Below are 18,598 nucleotides of genomic sequence, written 5' to 3'. Positions count from 1 at the left end.
AGATCTCTGCAGCTGGACTTGGTCTGGAGACTCAGTCCCCATCCCCCAGGAGATCTCTGCAGCTGGACTTGGTCTGGAGACTCAGTCCCCATCCCCCAGGAGATCTCTGCAGCTGGACTTGGTCTGGAGACTCAGTCCCCATCCCCCAGGAGATCTCTGCAGCTGGACTTGGTCTGGAGACTCAGTCCCCATCCCCCAGGAGATCTCTGCAGCTGGACTTGGTCTGGAGACTCAGTCCCCACCCCCTAGGAGATCTCTGCAGCTGGACTTGGTCTGCAGACTCAGTCCCCATCCCCCAAGGGATCTCTCTCACCTAATTCAAACCATCTCAAGCCAAGTATCCCTCCCCATGAAGTGCCTCTCTCCCACCACTGTTTCCACCCCCACTGCCCTGGGGGACAGCTTGCAGTGACCACCTTAGGCTGGATGGCATAGTCAGGTAAGGTGAAGGCCAGGCCAGACCTTCTGAGGTGGTGGACATGGGCTTGTGGCTTCCTTGCTACAGCAGCACAGGAGGGAAATAAAAGGGCACCATTAAAGCAGCTCAGAAATCTGGTGGTGTGGTCAAGGCTCTCCACCAGCTGTGCTGGTGAGGAGAGGCAGAGCTTTGGTTTGCAGGGTGGTGTTGATGTGACACCAGAGCAAATTGTTTCCCCAGTCATCTTCCCACCCATGGTAAGGGGACAAGGAGTTTAAATTCCTGCTGCACAAAGGAAGCTATTTGTGACCACCCACAAAGCCAGGGGTTGGGGTAATCAAAGCCTCCTCCCTGACCCCAAATCAGCTTTAGAAACCTGCTTGGGGTTTGCACAGGAATGGATGCACAAAGCAAGAGGGAAGCCACTGGCCATGAGGAGCATCTCCATGGAGGAACATCTCCATGAAGGAACATCTCCATGAGGAACATCTCCATGAGGAACATCTCCATGGAGAATGGTAGCTGCTAGGTGTGTCCTCAGTGACTACTGAGTGCTAGCTGTGCAAGCTCATGGGGCAAAGGGTACTCAAACCAGGAGCTGCCTCACATGGCCCAGGGTTGAGCTCCATGGTACCAGCACAGCCACCTTAGAGGTTGTTTGGATGCTGCCTGGAGCCAGCTAAAGACCTTTTCAGTGACAATCCCCAAACAGCATCACACACAACCCCCAGCAGACATCCCTGGTTGGCAACCCCCAACTCCTAAGGCTGAGATGTGATGCTGTGGGGTGGGGGCTGCACACACACAGCTCTGGGATCAGTTCTCAGGCATCAATCAGACTTTCAGGGGCAGGATATTCAGAGGGCCTTTGGTTTGGGGTTTCTTTTGCCACCTTGCAAACCTTTGTGTTGAACTCTTCTACCTGGCTGCCTGAAGAAGAAGGCCACATTGCACCTCACTTGCCCTGGAGGGCACAACTCAGAGTGTTAAACCACGCCAACACTACAACCACCACTCTCTCACCAGCATCAGCAATGATTCTTTTCTTTCTTTTGCCTCTTTTCCCCCTTCTTCTTTCCTGCCACTTCCAGTTTCCTGACAGCACTTTTTGGGCTACATTGAATGAAGGACAGCAACAGCAGAACTGCTGCCACTCCATCTGGTTTCCATAGATTAGCAGCAAGTTATTGTTTAAAGGCCTTGTGGTTTAAAACAAAACAAAATAGACCAGAATAAAATCAAATCCATTTAAAAGGAACATAAAGTTTTAAAAGAAAAAAGCAAAATAAAGCAGAATAAAATAAAATAACCCAACCCAAACAGCAAACCAAAAAGCAAGCAAACAAAAAAGAACCCAACAAAGAAGTTGTATTGGTCTGGATTCTGAACAGAAAGACACAAAAAAATAGATCCCTCCTTTATTGGCTCTCTTAAAGTATCTGAGCAAGCCTCAGCCACTTGACAGAAGGGCTCTAGCAGGATGGATTTGGAGCATGGATCTGGCTTCCTTCACCACATTATTGTGTGCTGTGTGGAGCAGCATTTATTGCAGGCTCCTTCCCCACAGCTATTCACTGTGGGACCTTCTGTTCCACTCCTGCTCGCAGAAGCTGCTGGAGAGGTGGGTGGAGGAAAGGCAGAGGTGAGAGGGTTAAAGTCCTCTGGCAGGCAGGCACACTGCTTTAGTGTTGCTGCTGAAGAGGATTGGAAGGGTTTTCCCTGCCTTTCCCCCCCAACGCCTCCAAGTTTTTACCCTGCAGCAGCTCTGAGGTCCCAAAGCAGCTTTTTGTCAGGCATCTGATCACAGAATCACAGAAACACTCAGGTTGGGAAAGACCCTCAGGGTCACCAAGTCCAACCAGTAACCTTACTCTGCAAGGTTCACCCCTAAACCAGATCCCCAAGCACCACATCCAAACCACCTTTATCACATCCAGGGCTGATAACTCTCCCAGCTGATACCTGACTCCTCCAGCAGCTCTACAGCAGCACTTGGTGCTTTGTGTCTTAACCACATGTCACAGCAGCTCTGGGGAGCCAGGACTGGCCGGTTTGGACTCCCATTTTAACCAGCAGAAGCCATCCCCACCTGCTCCATTTGGGGATGTCCCTGCTGATTCTAAAGGGGGAAGGTTGGAGGAGGTGACCTCTGAGAGGTCCCTTCCAACCCAGTGCATTGATTCTGAGAGAGGTTTGTCCCTGGCCCTTTCATTTCTCTCCTAAACAACCTTCTTTTATTATCTTTTTCCACCAGAAAAAGGCCACAGAGCAGAAGGCAGAACTCTTGGCTACGACAAAGGAAAAGGAAAGGAAGCAAAAAGAGGAAAAAGAAAACAACAAAAAAGAAGCTAACTCACAAAACTAAGTTTATGCCATAAAGTTCTCCTGTCCTGCTCCTTCTGAAGGAGCAGACTCTGGTGGAATTTCTGTACAGTACATGACAGACTTTAAAACTATTTATACCACAGTTAGAGCAAGACCTTTAATACTCTAGTCTTAAGACAGGGTTTTGTTTCTCTTAAGATGTCTTTTAAAGCTTTCAGACAGTTAAATACAGTACAGAGATGTTAGCTTGAAACACAAGGCAAGATTATGGAACCTCCTGACTAGCTTCGAGCCCATCGACTGGCACCTCCTGGCATCATTGCCAGAGTACAAAATGATCCTTTTGCTGATGATTTGGGTACAAAATGATCCTTTTCCAGATCACTTGGGTACAAAATGATCCTTTCCCTGATGATTTTGGGTACAAAACGATCCTTTTCCACATCATTTGGGTAGAAAATGGTCTTTTTCCTGATGACTTTGGGTACAAAATGATCCTTTCCCTCATGATTTGGGTGCAAAATGATCCTTTTCCAGATCACTTGGGTACAAAATGATCCTTTCCCTGATGATTTTGGGTACAAAATGGTCTTTTTCCTGATGATTTTGGGTAGAAAATGGTCTTTCTCCTGACGATTTTGGGTACACAATGATCCTTTCCCTAATGATTTGGGGTGAAAAATGATCCTTTTCCAGATCACTTGGGTACAAAATGATCCTTTCCCTGATGATTTTGGGTACAAAATGATCCTTTTCCACATCATTTGGGTAGCAAATGGTCTTTTTCCTGATGATTTTGGGTACAAAACGATCCTTTCCCTAATGATTTGGGTGCAAAATGATCCTTTTCCAGATCACTTGGGTACAAAATGATCCTTTCCCTGATGATTTTGGGTGCAAAATGGTCTTTTTCCTCATGGTTTTGGGTACAAAATGATCCTTTCCCTGATGATTTTGGGTACAAAATGGTCCTTTTCATGATGATTTGGTGTGTGGCAAGGTGAGGGGGGGTGGGGGGGTGATGGTGGTGTCCGAACTCATTTTGCACTGCGGTGCCAAGGTCATGGTAATTAGAATCATCCACAGCTAGCAAGTTGGGAGGGGGTGAGGGTGTGTGTGGATTACCAGAGCTGGAGTGGAAGGATGAGGATTGTATGACACTGAAGAGACCAGGAATACGAGATTCATATTCGTCCATGGCCAGCACAGATTCATAACACGAATTCCACTGCCTCCATGAGGATGTGCAACAGTCATTAGTGCATCTCCCATCGCCTACCAGCTTCCTCCAGCCGAGAACAAACTGTTCCCCTGGCCTGCCAAAGCTTCAGACCTCACTGGTGGAGCTGCTACAGTACAGTTTGGGAGTCTGGTGTCTGAAGGGCTGACTTCTCTTGAAGACTAGGGTCATTTTAAAAGGGTGTGTGTGTGTGTTGTTTTATCTCTCTTTTTTTGGCTGTTTTTGGTTCTGCTTTGTTTTGTTCTCTTGGTGGGGAGGAAAAGAGATGGAGGATGTTTGGAAAAGCTGAGACACCCAAATGGGATCCATGCAAAAGTGGTGTTGGAGAGGGGATAGAAAATATTCAACGGCTAAACTCTTAAGACCAGTCCCTAGTCCTGATGAAAACTAGCTACAGTACAGGTGGTTTGGGTGCAGCACTCTTCTAGAGAGCCTTCAGCTTTGGTAGGTGCTCTGAGCATCCCTTTGCACACCCGGGGTGCCTTCCCCCCACCCCCTTCCCCAGCCCCCAGCGGCCTTAGGGGCTCTCGGCGGAGCTGTGCTTGGTGTGGGGAGGGAGGGAGCCCTCACCTCGGAGGTTCCTGAAGTAGAGTTTTAGCTTCTGGGGCTCACTGATGCGTCTCCTGGTGAAGTCTGCCCTCGGGTGGCCTTGGGCACAGTGATCTGCCTGCAGCAGCTGGAAGAGGCTGGCCATGTTGGGGCCAATCTTCTCCATCAAGCTGTCCTTGATGGTGCTGACTGTCTCTTCATCACACTCCAGCAAGCTTCTCACCAGCTTGTTGTAATACCTGCAAGAGGGAAGGAAGAAAACCGAACCTTAAAGTGCCACAGATGCCACAGGAAGGGCTGTGGAGAGAGAAGGGAGACCCTTCTGGAATATCTACATCTCTCTGAGACTGAGAGAGCTGGGGACATTCAGTCTGGAGAGGAGAAGGCAGAGGGCTTGGAGCTAGAAGATCTTTAAGGTCCCTTCCAACCTAAACCATTCTGTGAATCTGTGAATTCAGTGAAAGGAGACCTCATTGTGGCCTTCCAGTATCTTCAGTGGGCTACAAGAAAGCTAGGGAGGGACTTTTTAGGGTGTCAGGGAGTGATAGAACTAGGGGGAAATTGAGCAAAGCAAGAAGTGAGGAGATTCAGATTGGATGTTAGGAAGAAGGTTTTCACCATAGGGGTGGTGAGACACTGGAAGAGGTTGCCCAGGGAGGTGGTGGAAGCCTCATCCCTGAAGGTTTTTAAGGCCAGGCTGGATGTGGCTGTGAGCAACCTGCTGTGGTGTGAGGTGTCCCTGCCCATGGCAGGGGGTTGGAACTGGCTGATCCTTGAGGTCCCTTCCAGCCCTGACAATTCTATGATTCTATGGCTCTATGCCAAGCCATCTCCCAGTAAAGCAGGAGCTGGGCTCAAGCCAGACCAGTCCCAGCAACCAAAGGATGAGAATCAGAATTCTTCAGTGTGCTTGAGATTGGTTTTCTGACAGTGCACAAACATAGAATCAAAGACTCCTTTGGGTTTGAAGGGACCTTAAAGGTCATCCAGTTCCAACCTGCCTTGCCATGGGCAGGGACACCTCCTACTAGCCCAGGTTGCTCAAGGCCCCTTCCAACCTGGTTTTGAACACTTCCAGGGTTGAAGCCTCCATGACTTCCATGGGCAACCTGTTCCAGTGCCTCACCACCCTCATGGGGAAGAATTTCCTCCCCACGTCCAATCTAAATCCAGCTTCTTCCAGTTTGAAGCCATCACCTCTCATCCTGTCACTCCAGGTAGCAGAGCTTTCAACCAAAGGCCTAAGAAGAATGCCTGACTGCTCCAAACACATCTGTTGGGAGTGATCTGGGGCAAGAAGTTTTGGAAGAACAAGAATTTAATGAGCTCAGTAGAAACACTTCCTGAACAGGGGTCCCCAGAAGCACAGCAGTGAGGGAAAAAGCCATGAGCTGCACTTTCCATGGAAACCTGCCCTCTTCCTTCAGCAAGGAAGGGTTGGAAGGCACCTTAAAGATCATCTAGTTCCAACCCCCTGCCGTGGGCAGGGACGTTTCCTCCTAGACCAGGCGGCTCAACACACACCCTCTCGCTGCACCTGCCGCATGCTCTGGCCCTGGAGACGCTGTGCCTGTGACACCCAGGAGGAGCAGAAACTTTCAACCTTCTGTTTCAGTTGTCCTACCCAAGCAGCTGCTCCAGCTCAGAAAGGTAAAGCAGATGGCATTTTGGTGTCACCCTGGGAGATCAGGAAGCGAGGAGCTAAGACAATGAAGGCTTAAGGAGGTGTTTTAGTCTCTCCTAAACAAGCCAAGTTTCTGCAGCTTTAGGAAGAAAATCACTCTTGTTTCTTACAGAGCCAAACCATCACCAGGCAGGAGGACAGACAAACAGACCACTGCTCTGAGCCACAGCAACCCTTCCTATGAACATATCCATCCCTGAGGCATTGTCCCCTGCCATCGCTCTCCCCGCAGAGCCTTTAGCAAGAGTCCAGGCGAGCTGAGTCCAAGTCAGAGCCTGACAGATGCAGGTATTCCCTGGGGCCAGATCTTCAGTTCCAAAAAGTTGACCATGCATTGAGCCACAGAAATCCAGAATCCCAGCATGGTGGGGGTGGAAGGGAGGTCTGGAGCTCATCCAGTCCAACCTCCCCTGCCAAAGCAGGGGAACCCACAGCAGCTTGCCCAGGGGCACAATGCCCAGGGCAGGTTGGAAGCTCTCCACACAAGGAGACTCCACAACCTCTCTGGGCAGCCTGCTCCAGGCCTCCAGCACCCTCACACCAAACTACTTTCTCCTCATGGTCAAATGGAACCTCCTCCTCAGCATCTTCCCAGCCTCTTCTGAACTCTTTCCAGTAGTTCCTTGTCACTTTTGATCTGGGGAGCCCAGAGCTGGAGCCAGGACTCCAGCTGTGGCCTCACGGACTGAGTAGAGGGGTGGGAGAACCTTTCTCTCCCTGCTGCCCACACTCTTCTTCATGCACCCCAGGACCCCCTTGGCCTTCTTGGCAGCTTGTCCCCCAGCACTCTCAGTTTTTCTCCTTGGAGCTACTTCCCAGCAGGTCACCTCCTAACCCCTACCTCACAAGGCAGGACCTCATGCTTCTCTGTTGCATTTCTGCCTCCTCCAGGGCCTGCTGCTGCCTTTGCACCTTCCAGCAGCCTCAGGAACGTTCCTTGCTCCAGAAGGGAGCCAGGAAATGATGCTGCTCTGTTTCCCCAGCGCTGCTTGAGCCAAGCAGAGAAGAGTGCTCCAAGGGAGGGTCATCCAGGGGGCTGGGACACAAGCAGCACAGCCCTGCTTGGTGTGGGTAGGGAGGGCAAATCAGGACTGTGAGACCTCACTGTACAAAAGACCACCTTCCTAGGGAGAGAAAGCTGGGGGGAGAGAATGTTGGGGGGAGAGCAGCACTTGGACATTTGCTGGGCTACTTCTGCCTGAGAGGACATGGGGGAACTTATTTTAAGCCTTTAAGGTCACCATGACATTTTTCCACAGGAGCAGAGATGGGAATAAGCTGCAGGTGGAGGAGGGGAAGGAAGAGGGAAATGAGAGTCCACATTCAAGCTCCTTTCCTAACTCTCAGCTCTGGCCTTTAGAGCAGCCAGAGGTCAGGTGAGGTTAAAGTTTCTGCTGCACTTGAAGAACAAAAGGAGCAGGCTCAGGCAGGGAGGAGCATGGTGCTGGTGTTAATATTAAGGTCTGGAGCGTGCACAGTAGTTGATGATGAACACATCTGCCTGAGCCATGTGTCCTGCTTCCACCACAGGAATCATCCAGCAGATGCTGAGGGGCCTGGAGCAGCTCTGGGAGCAGCAAAGGCTGAGAGCCCTGGGGCTGAGAGCCTGCAGAAGAGCAGCCCCAGAGGGCAGCTGAGCAGAGCTCAGCAAGAGCTAAAGGAGCTGTGGGGGGCAGGAGGCTGGGGTCAGACTCTGCTGAGTGGTGCCCAGGGACAGGCCAAGGGGAAATGGGCACAAACTGGAACCAGGAGGCTCCATAAAGAAAACCTTCTCTCCTGTGAGGGTTCTGGAGGCCTGGAGCAGGCTGCCCAGAGGGGTTGTGGAGTCTCCTTCTCTGGAGAGCTTCCAAAGCCACCTGGACACGTTCCTGTGCAACCTGCTTTAGCAAGAGGGTTGGACTGGATGATCTCCAAAGGTCCCTTCCAACCCCTGTGTGATTCTGTGAAGGGAGTAGCAGATCCTTTCTGTCTTCTGCTGCTGCCCACAGCTCCCTCACACAACCACAGCTTGGTGGTTTCCATAGCTGGAGCTGCAATCAAACAGCCTTTCAGTAGCTGGTCTGCAGGCAAAGGCAGTTCAGGCTTTCCTCTCCTCCTGCTCCTGCCATGAGATTAAATCACAGGAAGATGCTATGACCTTTAACTACTTCCTTTCAGTGTCCCAGGCCAAGTGGCACATTCTTATTCTGTGGCTATGTTGGGACAGGGGCTGGGAAAGCAGGATGCTTTAGGAGACCTCAGTGTAAACTATGAGCTGGGAAATCCTGCTGCTTTTGTTACTCAACAGCTCACAATATCCTCTGGCTTCACAGGGGCCAGAGCCGTGGGGGAGGAGTTCCCTCTGCCCCAGGAAGACAGCAGCTCTGGCTCAGGCTTGGTCCTCCTGAGAGGAATGTCCCCAACGTCTATCACACTGCTGCTGCTGTCACTGCTTCCTCCCTCACCTCAGTGTCCCCTCCTCACCCCAGTGTCCCTGCAGCCACACCATGTGCTGTGTAACTCCACAATCCATCACACACCCACACCATGAGCCAGCAGCCTCATGGCCAAGAGGGCAAATGGTCAAGGAGGGTGTGGGCAGCAGGGACAGAAAGGTTCTCCTACCCCTCTACTCAGTCCTGGTGAGGCCACAGCTGGAGTCCTGGCTCCAGTTCTGGGCTCCCCAGATCAAAAGTGACAGGGAGCTACTGGAAAGAGTTCAGAAGAGGCTGGGAAGATGCTGAGGGGCCTGGAGCAGCTCTGGGAGCAGCAAAGGCTGAGAGCCCTGGGGCTGAGAGCCTGCAGAAGAGCAGCCCCAGAGGGCAGCTGAGCAATGCTCAGCAAGAGCTAAAGGAGCTGGGGGGGGCAGGAGGCTGGGGCCAAACTCTCCTGAGTGGTGCCCAGGGACAGGCCAAGGGGCAAGGGGCACAAACTGGAACCCAGGAGGTTCCATCTGACCATGAGGAGAAAGCTGTTTGTTGTGAGGGTGCTGGAGGCCTGGAGCAGGCTGCCCAGAGAGGTTGTGGAGTCTCCTTGTGTGGAGAGCTTCCAACCCACCCTGGGCATTGTGCTGCTGGGCAAGCTGCTGGGGGTGCCCTGCTGGAGCAGGAGGCTTGGGCTGGATGAGCTCCAGAGCCCCCTTCCAACCCCTACCATACTGGGGTTCTGCTGGGATTCTGTATTGACCTGAACTGCTGTCTCAGCCTGCAGAATACAAATGCTGTGGTGCTCTCTGCTCCCTACCCCAGCCCCTGGGGGAATGCTGAAGCAAACCTCTTCCAGATTTGCTTGGGGCAAGAGGGCAGAGGCACAAAAGTGTTGCTGTCACCTTCCCACAAGTGTAATTTTTCTGGATGTAAGATCTCCAACACAGTTTCCTGTCACAAATTGATGCTGCTCAGAGCTGTGACATGCATCTGCCACCTGCATACCTGTCCTGGGCTAGGTCTGGGGGCTTCAGGTGCTCCTAGATCCAGTCAAGTAGCCACTCCAGAGGGGTTGTAGCATCCTCCCCAGCCAGCCACCCTCTGAAACTGCAGCTGGGTCTGATTGCGCTCCAATTCTAGAGCATATTTACTCCAACTGTTCAAAAAGATCCCTTTGATCCCCATCACAAGACTCAGCACTGATTGTTCCAGGATTTAGAGGAAGCAATCCCTGCCCTTGCAGGCTGCAGTAGCTCCCTGAAGCCTCTCTCTGTGCCTTGTCCTTGAAGGATGGGGACAGGGCAGTCCTGTGCTCAGATAAAGGTGCCAGGGAGCAGCGTGGTGCCCATCTCTGCAGGCAGCCTTTGCTATCAAGAAGGAACAGGGGTGAAGGTAACCCTAAAAGAGAACATGACGAACAGCAGACTACCCCTGGAAGTGTGAACTACTGGATCATGGCAGAAGAAGGTTAGAGAGCAGCATTTCCCCTGCTTCCCTCTGAGCTTCCCTAGCTCTTCACCTTGTCATGGTAACTCAGAGGGTAGGACCTCAGTGCCAGGTGCCAAAAAATCCTGGGACTGCAATGTCTGAAGTGTGAAGAAGTGGATGAGAAGTTCCCCAGGAGCCAGCAGTGCCTCCTGCAGCCCAAAGGCAGCTGTGTGCTGGGCTGCAGCCAGAGCAGAGCAGGCAGCAGGGCAGGAGAGGGGATTCTGCCCCTGGGCTCTGCTCTGCTCGGACCTCACCTCCAATCCTGCCTCCAGCTCTGCTGTCCCCAGCATAAGAAGGACACAGAGCTGCTGGAGTGAGGCCAGAGGAGGCCACAAAGATGCTCCAAGGGCTGGAGCAGCTCTGCTGGGAGCACAGGCTGAGGGAGCTGGGGGTGTTCAGCCTGGAGAAGACTCCAGGGGGACCTCAGAGATGAGGCTGAAGAGGCCCTGCTGAGGCCACACCTGGAACATTGCATCCAGCTCTGGGCTCCCCAGTTGAGGAGGGACAGGGAGCTGCTGGAGAGAGGCCAAGGGAGGGCTCCAAGGATGCTGAAGGGACTGCAGCACTGCCTGGGGAGGAGAGGCTGAGAGCCCTGGGGGTGCTGAGTGTGGAGAGGAGAAGGCTGAGAGGGATCTGCTCAATGGCTCTCAAGAGCTGAGGGCTGGGGGGCAGGAGGGAGGGGACAGGCTCTGCTCAGCTGCACCCTGGGACAGGCCAAGGGGCAAGGGATGGAAAGTGCAGCACAGGAGGTTGCAGCTCAGCATGAGGAGGAACTTCTGCACTGGGAGGCTCCCAGAGGCCTGGAACAGGCTGCCCAGAGAGGTTGTGGAGTCTCCTTCTCTGGAGCCTTTCCAGACCATCTGGATGTGTTCCTGTGTGCCCCATGATGGATTCTCTGCTCCTGCTCTGGCAGAGGGGTTGGGCTTGATGATCTCTAGAGGTCCCATTCAACCCCTAACATCCTGTGATCCTGTGAATACTTAGCTGTTAGTCAGCTTGCTTCCCCTCATTTCTTTCCCTGGGCATCCCAGCTGAGCAAAGCCCTCACATACCGGTTGGAGAACTGATTTGGAAGCTGAACGACCTCTGTGATGGCTTCAGGGTTGCGTTTGGCAATGCCACACATATCCAGCTTGCTGTAGCACTCCTCCTGCACTTCAGAGATCATTCTTTGGAACGTGGAGCACCTCCTGATGGCCAGGAACACCTTGGACGTGACCCCGTTTGCAATGCATTTCAAGCTTTCTTTCACAAAAGCTTTTCCCTGCACAGAGAAGGGGGAGAAAAAGCCACAAACAACCTTGAAGTGCCACACATTCCATAGGAAGGGCTGTGGTGAGGGAGGGGACACTCTTCTGGGTCTCTTCAACTCTGAGACAGAGAGTGTTGGGGCTGTTCAGGCTGGAGAGGATAAGGCTCTGAGGAGACCTAATTGTGGCCTTCCAGCATCTGCAGGGGGCTACAGGAAAGCTGGGGAGGGATTTTTGAGGGTGTCAGGGAGTGATAGGACTGGGGGGGATGGAGCAAAACTAGAAATGGGGAGATTCAGATTGGATGTTAGGAAGAAGTTTTTCCCCAGGAGGGTGGTGAGAGCCTGGCACAGGCTGCCCAGGGAGGTGGTGGAAGCCTCCTGCCTGGAGGTGTTTGCAGCCAGGCTGGAGGTGGCTGTGAGCAACCTGCTGCAGTGTGAGGTGTCCCTGGCCAGGGCAGGGGGGTTGGAACTGGCTGATCCTTGAGCTCCCTTCCAACCCTGACAAATCTATGATTCTATAACTCCCTGAGAGGAGGTTGGAGCTGGGTGGGGGTTGGACTCTTCTCCCTAAGAACAAGAGGCAATGGCTTCAGGTTACACCAGGGGAGGTTTTGGTTGGACATTAGAAGAAACTTCTTCACTGAAAGGCTTCTCAAACACTGGAACAGGCTGCCCAGGGAGGTAGTTGAATGAAACATCTGGAGGTGTTTCATAGCCTCAGAGATGTGATGCTGAGGGCCATGGTTTAGCCCCAGCCTTGGTAGAGGTAGAGAATGCTTGGAGTCAATGCTCTTGAAGAGCTTTTCTAACCAAAATGATTCTATTTTATGACCCCTGGCTGTGGCTGGCTGCTATCCATCAGCCCTGGTGCAAGTACAGACCTAACTACTGCTACTGCTATTCCCTTTCAGTGGCTGTGGTGGCCTTAGGTTGATGGTTGGACATCTTAGAGGCCTTTGCCAACCCAAACAATTCTCTGATTCTCTGCTTTGTTTTGTTGTGAGTGGCTGCAGCTCCAGAGAAGCTTGATCTGGCTCTGAATTCCCAGGACTGAGACTTCCAAGCCAAATCCCAGCCCTGTGCCAGGTCACACAGTCAGAAGCTTTACTTTGTTCGAAGGAGGTTTCGATTTCCTCCTGAAGAGGAAGCCCAGCTCTCTCTCCACCCCATGGAACTCTCCTTGCCAAGTCCTCACACACTGCACACAGCACATGGAAAATGTAGGGTGGGAAACAGCCCTGAAGGATGCACTGAGAGCCAACCCCAGGGTTCAGAGGAGCAGCAAAGGGCTGCAAGAAAGGAAGGGTTAATCCTGCACAGGTCCCAGAGAATCATAGAATCACAGAACTGTCAGGGTTGGAAGGGACCTCAAGGATCATCCAGTTCCAACCTCCCTGGGATGGGCAGGGACACTTCACACCAGAGCAGGTTGCTCACAGCCACATCCAGCCTGGCCTTCAAAACCTCCAGGGATGAGGCTTCCACCACTTCCCTGGGCAACCTGTGCCAGGCTCTCACCACCCTCATTCCCCCCAGTCTTATCACTACCTGACAGGCCAAAAAGTCCCTCCCCAGCTTTTTTTGTAGGCCAGAGAAAGGAAGGCATCTGTTCAATAAAGCATCTGGACACGGGGCTGCAGGATTGAGAAGGGCAATGAGGATGAGCAGAGAGCTGGAGCTGCTCTGCCATGAGGACAGACTGAGGGAGTTGGAGCTGTTCAGTCTGCAGAAGAGAAGGGTCCGAGGAGACCTTCTTGTGGCCATCCAGTGTCTGAAGGGGGCTGCAAGAAAGCTGGGGAGGGACTGTTTAGGGTGTCAGAGGGTGATAGGACTGGGGGGGATGGGAAAAAAAAGGAATGGGTAGATTCAGGTGGGATATTAGGAAGAGGGTTTTCACCATGGGGGTGGTGAGACCCTGGAAGAGGTTGCCCAGGGAGGTGGTGGAAGCCTCATCACTGGAGGCTTTGAAGGCCAGGCTGGATGTGGCTGTGAGCAACCTGCTGTGGTGTGAGGTGTCCCTGCCCATGGCAGTGGGCTTGGAACTGGATGAGACTTGAACTCCCTTCCAAGCCTGACAATTCTGTGGTTCTATGACTGGGAAAAGCTCTTTGTTGAAAAGGGAGGTCCAAGGGGGAGGTTTATGTTTTTATTCCTGTTGGCTCTGTACTGTACCTGAGTGTCAAATTTAGCAGCACTGTAGAGGAAGGACTTGCAGATGTCATACATCCCATCCGTGTCACAGGTGGAGTTCTCCAGGCAGGCAAAGGCTCCGCAGCCCACCTGGAGGGCACTGTTCAGGCAGCGAACCACCTCTGCTGCAGAGAGAGCCACAGGCACCACCTTAGCGAAGGCACAGCTGCCCCCTGCCCCACGCTGCAAAGACCTTCCCCAGGGTCCCCTCTCGTTCAGCTGCAGACCCAGCAGCAGCCTTGGTGCTTCTTGGGACTGGAGGGAGAGGTGAGGGAGAAAGGCCAAAGAGGTCCTCAGCAAATCCAGCAGCAGAAGCTGCACCTGCTTCACAGAATCCCTCAAAGCATGCATGGTGGGGGTGGGAAGGGAGCTCTGGAGCTCATCCAGTCCAACCCTCCCTGCTCCAGCAGCTTGCCCAGGATCACAATGCCCAGGGGGGGCTGGAAGCTCTCCACACAAGGAGACTCCACAACCTCTCTGGGCAGCCTGCTCCAGGCCTCCAGCACCCTCACAACAAACAACTTTCTCCTCCTCTTCAGGTGGAACCTCCTGGGTGCCAGTTTGTGCCCCTTGTCCCTTGGCCTGTCCCTGGGCACCACTCAGCAGAGTCTGGCCCCAGCCTCTTGCCCCCCACAGCTCCTTCAGCTCTTGCTGAGCATTGCTCAGCTGCCCTCTGGGGCTGCTCTTCTGCAGGCTCTCAGCCCCAGGGCTCTCAGCCTTTGCTGCTCCCAGAGCTGCTCCAGGCCCCTCAGCATCTTGCCAGCCTGCCCTGGACTCTCTCCAGCAGTTCCCTGTCCCTCTGCACCTGGGGAGCCCAGACTGGACTCCACAGTCCTGCTGTGGCCTCCCCAGGGCAGAGTAAAGGGGGATGAGAACCTCCCAGGATCCGCTAGCCACACTCCTCTGAATGCCCCCCCGGGTCCCATTGGCCTTGTTGGCCACAAGGGCACGTGGCTGCCCAGAAGGAGAAGGGGCATTTGGGCAGAGAAAGTTGAGGTCAGGAAGCTGCCCTGGGGAGAAGGCAAAGGGTCGAGGCAGCAGTTAGGGCGGCAGAGGAGCGTGTCCATCTCATCCCAGCTTTGAGAGTGCAGGCAGGGCTGCCTGTTTGCAGTGAATCAGCAGAATTGCCACATGATTGCCCTGAAATTAGGAGGGATTAACCTCTCTCCTTTTTTTTTTTTTGGTAAGCTGAACATCTGTCCCCCTGAGTGGCTGTGCAAGGCATATTCATTACTTCTGCAGGTCAGGTTACCAGGCATTCTTCAGCAAGAAATGCAAACCCCTCCAGATCCTAGGTGTGGGAAAAGTGAGGGTTTGCCTTCAGTGGGAGGCAGCTTGTCAAGAGCTAAGTTTTGGAGCCTGAAGCTGTACCTCCAGCACCGGGGGCTTTTGGGGCTCAAAGCTGCAGCTCCATCACCAGGGGCTTCACAGAGAAGTGGAGAAGAAATGACAAAGGTGTTTAGCAAAATCGCCACACAGCCCTCACCCCCTCCACGCACGCCGTTAACCCCTCCTGCTCCTCTGCTGCCGCTTGAGTGCCCCAAAGGGAGACACCTCTGGGAAGGTCACCCCCTTCCCAGCTCGGCACCTGGGCTGCTACACCACCTCACTGCCAGCATTCTGCTGCCACAGGTTCCGAGGCTAACTTTGCTTAGCTTTGGGCAGCCTCAGGATGCGTGAAGCTTTCATTGTTTTAGGCAGGGTGCAACAGGGAGCCCCTATGTTTCTATAGCAACCAAATACAAAAGGAAATTGAGCAAACACCCTAGGATAATGCTGCAGAGCCTCGCGGATCTAAAATAAGACATCTGCTAATGAGCTCCAAATTAGAGACTTAATATCTTTTTCAGTGCGGCGGGGGGAGCGGGGGGGGGGGAGGTGGAGAAGACAGATTTTTGGATTGCCATTGTTCAAGACAATGTGTCCAACTTATCTCAGCATCTCCAGTGCACAAAGTAGAGGCATCCAGAGCTGACTTGCCAGCGATTTTCGTGGCCATTGTCAAAAGCAACTTTGCTAAATGTCACACTCTGGGAAGCATCCCACTGATAGCAATCAGGGGCTGCAAATAAATGCTAGCAGTGGCCAGTTTCTAGGTTACTGCATTCTTCAGAGTGGCAGAGCTCTCCCTCTTCCTCCCTCCTCCCCCCCTGCTCCCTCTGAGCAGACAGATGTTTGGCAGAACAATGCTTCAGTCGAATTTCCATGGATTTTATCAACTTCCTAAAAAGCCAGGAATTTAACACCGAAGTCTGCCTGCAATTGGAGAAGAGAGAAAGATACATGCGAGCAAGGAGGGGGGGAAGAATACATGGAACTCATTTAGTAGATGGGGGAGGAGGAGAGAGGATGAATTGCATCCTGCAAGCAGAACACACACCGGTTCCCTGACCCAGCTCCTGAACCCAGGAGATAGCTTCTCCAGCTATGCATCAATATCCACCTGCATCAGAGCCTTCAGTTAATATTCCTTCCTAACAGGCATTCAGTTAATAATAATCGTAATAATAATAGTAATAGTAATAATAGCAATAATAATAGTAATAATAATAATAATAATAATAATAATAATAAATAGAAGAGGAGAAAGGAAGAAAAGACAGGGGGAAAAAAAGAAGGGGGGAGAAAAAGAAGGGGGGGAGAAAAAGAAGGAAGAAAACCAATTTCATAGAATCTTAGCATGTTAATAGTTGGAAGGGACATCTAGGGATCATCTGGTCCAACCCCCGTGCCAAAGCAGGATCACCTAGGGAAGGGGGGGGGGGGGGGGGAAAGGGGGTGGGGGGAAGGAAAAAAAAGAAAAGAAAGAAAGGAGAAAGGGGAAAAGTGAATGGAGAAAGAGAAAACAAGAAAGGAGAAGAAAAAAAAATAAAGAAGGAAAAAAAAAGAAAGGAAAAGAAAAAAGAAAGAATAAAAAAGAAAGGAGGGGGGGAAAAAGGAAGGAGAGGGGGAAAAAAGGAGAGGGGGAAAAAAGGAAGGAGAGGGGGAAAAAGGAAGCAGAGGGGGAAAAAGGAAGGAGAGGGGGAAAAAGGAAGGAGAGGGGGAAAAAGGAAGGAGAGGGGGAAAAAGGAGAAGGGAAAGAAAGAAAAGAGAAGGGAAAGAAAGAAAAGAGAAGGGAAAGAAAGAAAAGAGAAGGGAAAGAAAGAAAAGAGAAGGGAAAGAAAGAAAGGAGAAGGGAAAGAAAGAAAGGAGAAGGGAAAGAAAGAAAGGAGAAGGGAAAGAAAGAAAGGAGAAGGGAAAGAAAGAAAGGAGAAGGGAAAGAAAGAAAGGAGAAGGGAAAGAAAGAAAGGAGAAGGGAAAGAAAGAAAGGAGAAGGGAAAGAAAGAAAGGAGAAGGGAAAGAAAGAAAGGAGAAGGGAAAGAAAGAAAGGAGAAGGGAAAGAAAGAAAGGAGAAGGGAAAGAAAGAAAGGAGAAGGGAAAGAAAGAAAGGAGAAGGGAAAGAAGAAAGGAGAAGGGAAAGAAAGAAAAGAGAAGGGAAAGAAAGAAAAGAGAAGGGAAAGAAAGAAAGGAGAAGGGAAAGAAAGAAAGGAGAAGGGAAAGAAAGAAAGGAGAAGGGAAAGAAAGAAAGGAGAAGGGAAAGAAAGAAAGGAGAAGGGAAAGAAAGAAAGGAGAAGGGAAAGAAGAAAGGAGAAGGGAAAGAAGAAAGGAGAAGGGAAATAAGAAAGGAGAAGGGAAAGAAGAAAGGAGAAGGGAAAGAAGAAAGGAGAAGGGAAAGAAGAAAGGAGAAGGGAAAGAAGAAAGGAGAAGGGAAAGAAGAAAGGAGAAGGGAAAGAAGAAAGGAGAAGGGAAAGAAGGAAGGAGAAGGGGGAAAAGGAAGGAGAAGGGGGAAAAGGAAGGAGAAGGGAAAGAAGGAAGGAGAAGGGGGAAAAGGAAGGAGAAGGGGAAAAAGGAAGAAGAAGGGGAAAAAGGAAGAAGAAGGGGAAAAAGGAAGAAGAAGGGGAAAAAGGAAGGAGAAGGGGAAAAAGGAAGGAGGGAAAAAAGAAGAAGGGGAAAAAGAAGAAGGGGAAAAAGAAGGAGAAGGGGAAAAAGAAGGAGAACGGGGAAAAGAAGGAGAAGGGATAAAAGGAAGGAGAAGAGAAAAATGAAAGAGAAAGGAAAAGAGGAAGAAGGGGAAAAGAAAGAGAGGAAAGGAAAAAAGAAAGGAAAGGAAAAAAGAGAACAACAACAACCACCAAAAACCAACCAACCAAACAAAAAAAAAAGGCAGAGAGCAAGGCGAAAGCAGCAGATATCTGAAACAGTTGAACACATCAGGGCTCAGCTCGAAGCCCTCCTTGCTGGCTGTTACCTGAGTTCTGGGCTGGCACCCTGGGTTTCCTGGGGCTCACAGAGTCATTCTGTTCAGCTTCATAGGATGCGGATGCACTGATCACCAGCAGCAGCAGCAAACCAGACCTTAGGAGCATTCTCTGACAAGTTTCCGCTAAGTGTGGGGGTTTTTTGGGGGTGGGATTATTTTTTTTTTGGATGGGGTTGGATTTTTTTTGGTCTTTTTTTTTTGTTTGTTTGTTTTTGGTTGGTTGGGGTTTTTTGGGTGTATGTGTCTCTCTCTTTCCTCTCTCTCTCTCTCTCCTCTTCCACTTCGGCTTGAGCAAAGATGTGGATCTGGATACGCTCTCCCGGGGAGAGAGAGCAAAAAGGATTCTGCCGCTGCTGGTGGTGGTAGAGGGGGGGGATGGATGTGGCAGCCGGGCTTTGCCTGGCCCCTCTGGCTCTTGCTGGCTGGGGGACCAGGAGCAGCTCCCAGGGCTTTTATAGCCGCCCTTATCGGTCCCCCCGCGGGCTGCCGAGCCAATCGGGAGACACTGGGCAGAGCCAATGGCAGACTGGACTCATTCAAGCCCCAGAAAAACTGCAACTTCACAGGAAGAATATATTTATTTATTTTTCTCCCCCCAGCCAATTAAAAGTACCTGCCAAAAAAACCCAATAAACCCCGAAGTTAATCTTTGGAGAGGCGGGGGGGCTGCGGGGGGGTTGGAGATGGGGGGGGGGCGGGGGTGAAAAGGACGGACGGACGGACTAACGACTTCCTACAGATGGTTGA

The 18,598-nt window shown here is 51.7% G+C and overlaps 1 protein-coding gene across 1 annotated transcript; it reads right to left on the bottom strand.

Moving 5' to 3' along the window:
- Positions 1-4,160: 4,160 nt before the first annotated feature.
- Positions 4,161-18,387, bottom strand: STC1 (stanniocalcin 1). The gene is given in 7 exon segments (XM_054175140.1): positions 4,161-4,771; positions 11,162-11,373; positions 13,534-13,676; positions 17,840-18,040; positions 18,133-18,165; positions 18,203-18,326; positions 18,328-18,387. Coding segments are annotated over 7 exon segments (1,044 nt in total). The 3' UTR covers positions 4,161-4,500.
- Positions 18,388-18,598: the final 211 nt, after the last annotated feature.

Source organism: Dryobates pubescens, chromosome 31 (genome assembly GCF_014839835.1).
Source record: "Dryobates pubescens isolate bDryPub1 chromosome 31, bDryPub1.pri, whole genome shotgun sequence".
In the NCBI taxonomy this organism is placed as follows: Eukaryota; Metazoa; Chordata; class Aves; order Piciformes; family Picidae; genus Dryobates; species Dryobates pubescens.
The sequence above is the reverse complement of the archived record's forward strand: the minus strand, read 5'-3'. Positions and strand labels throughout refer to the sequence as shown.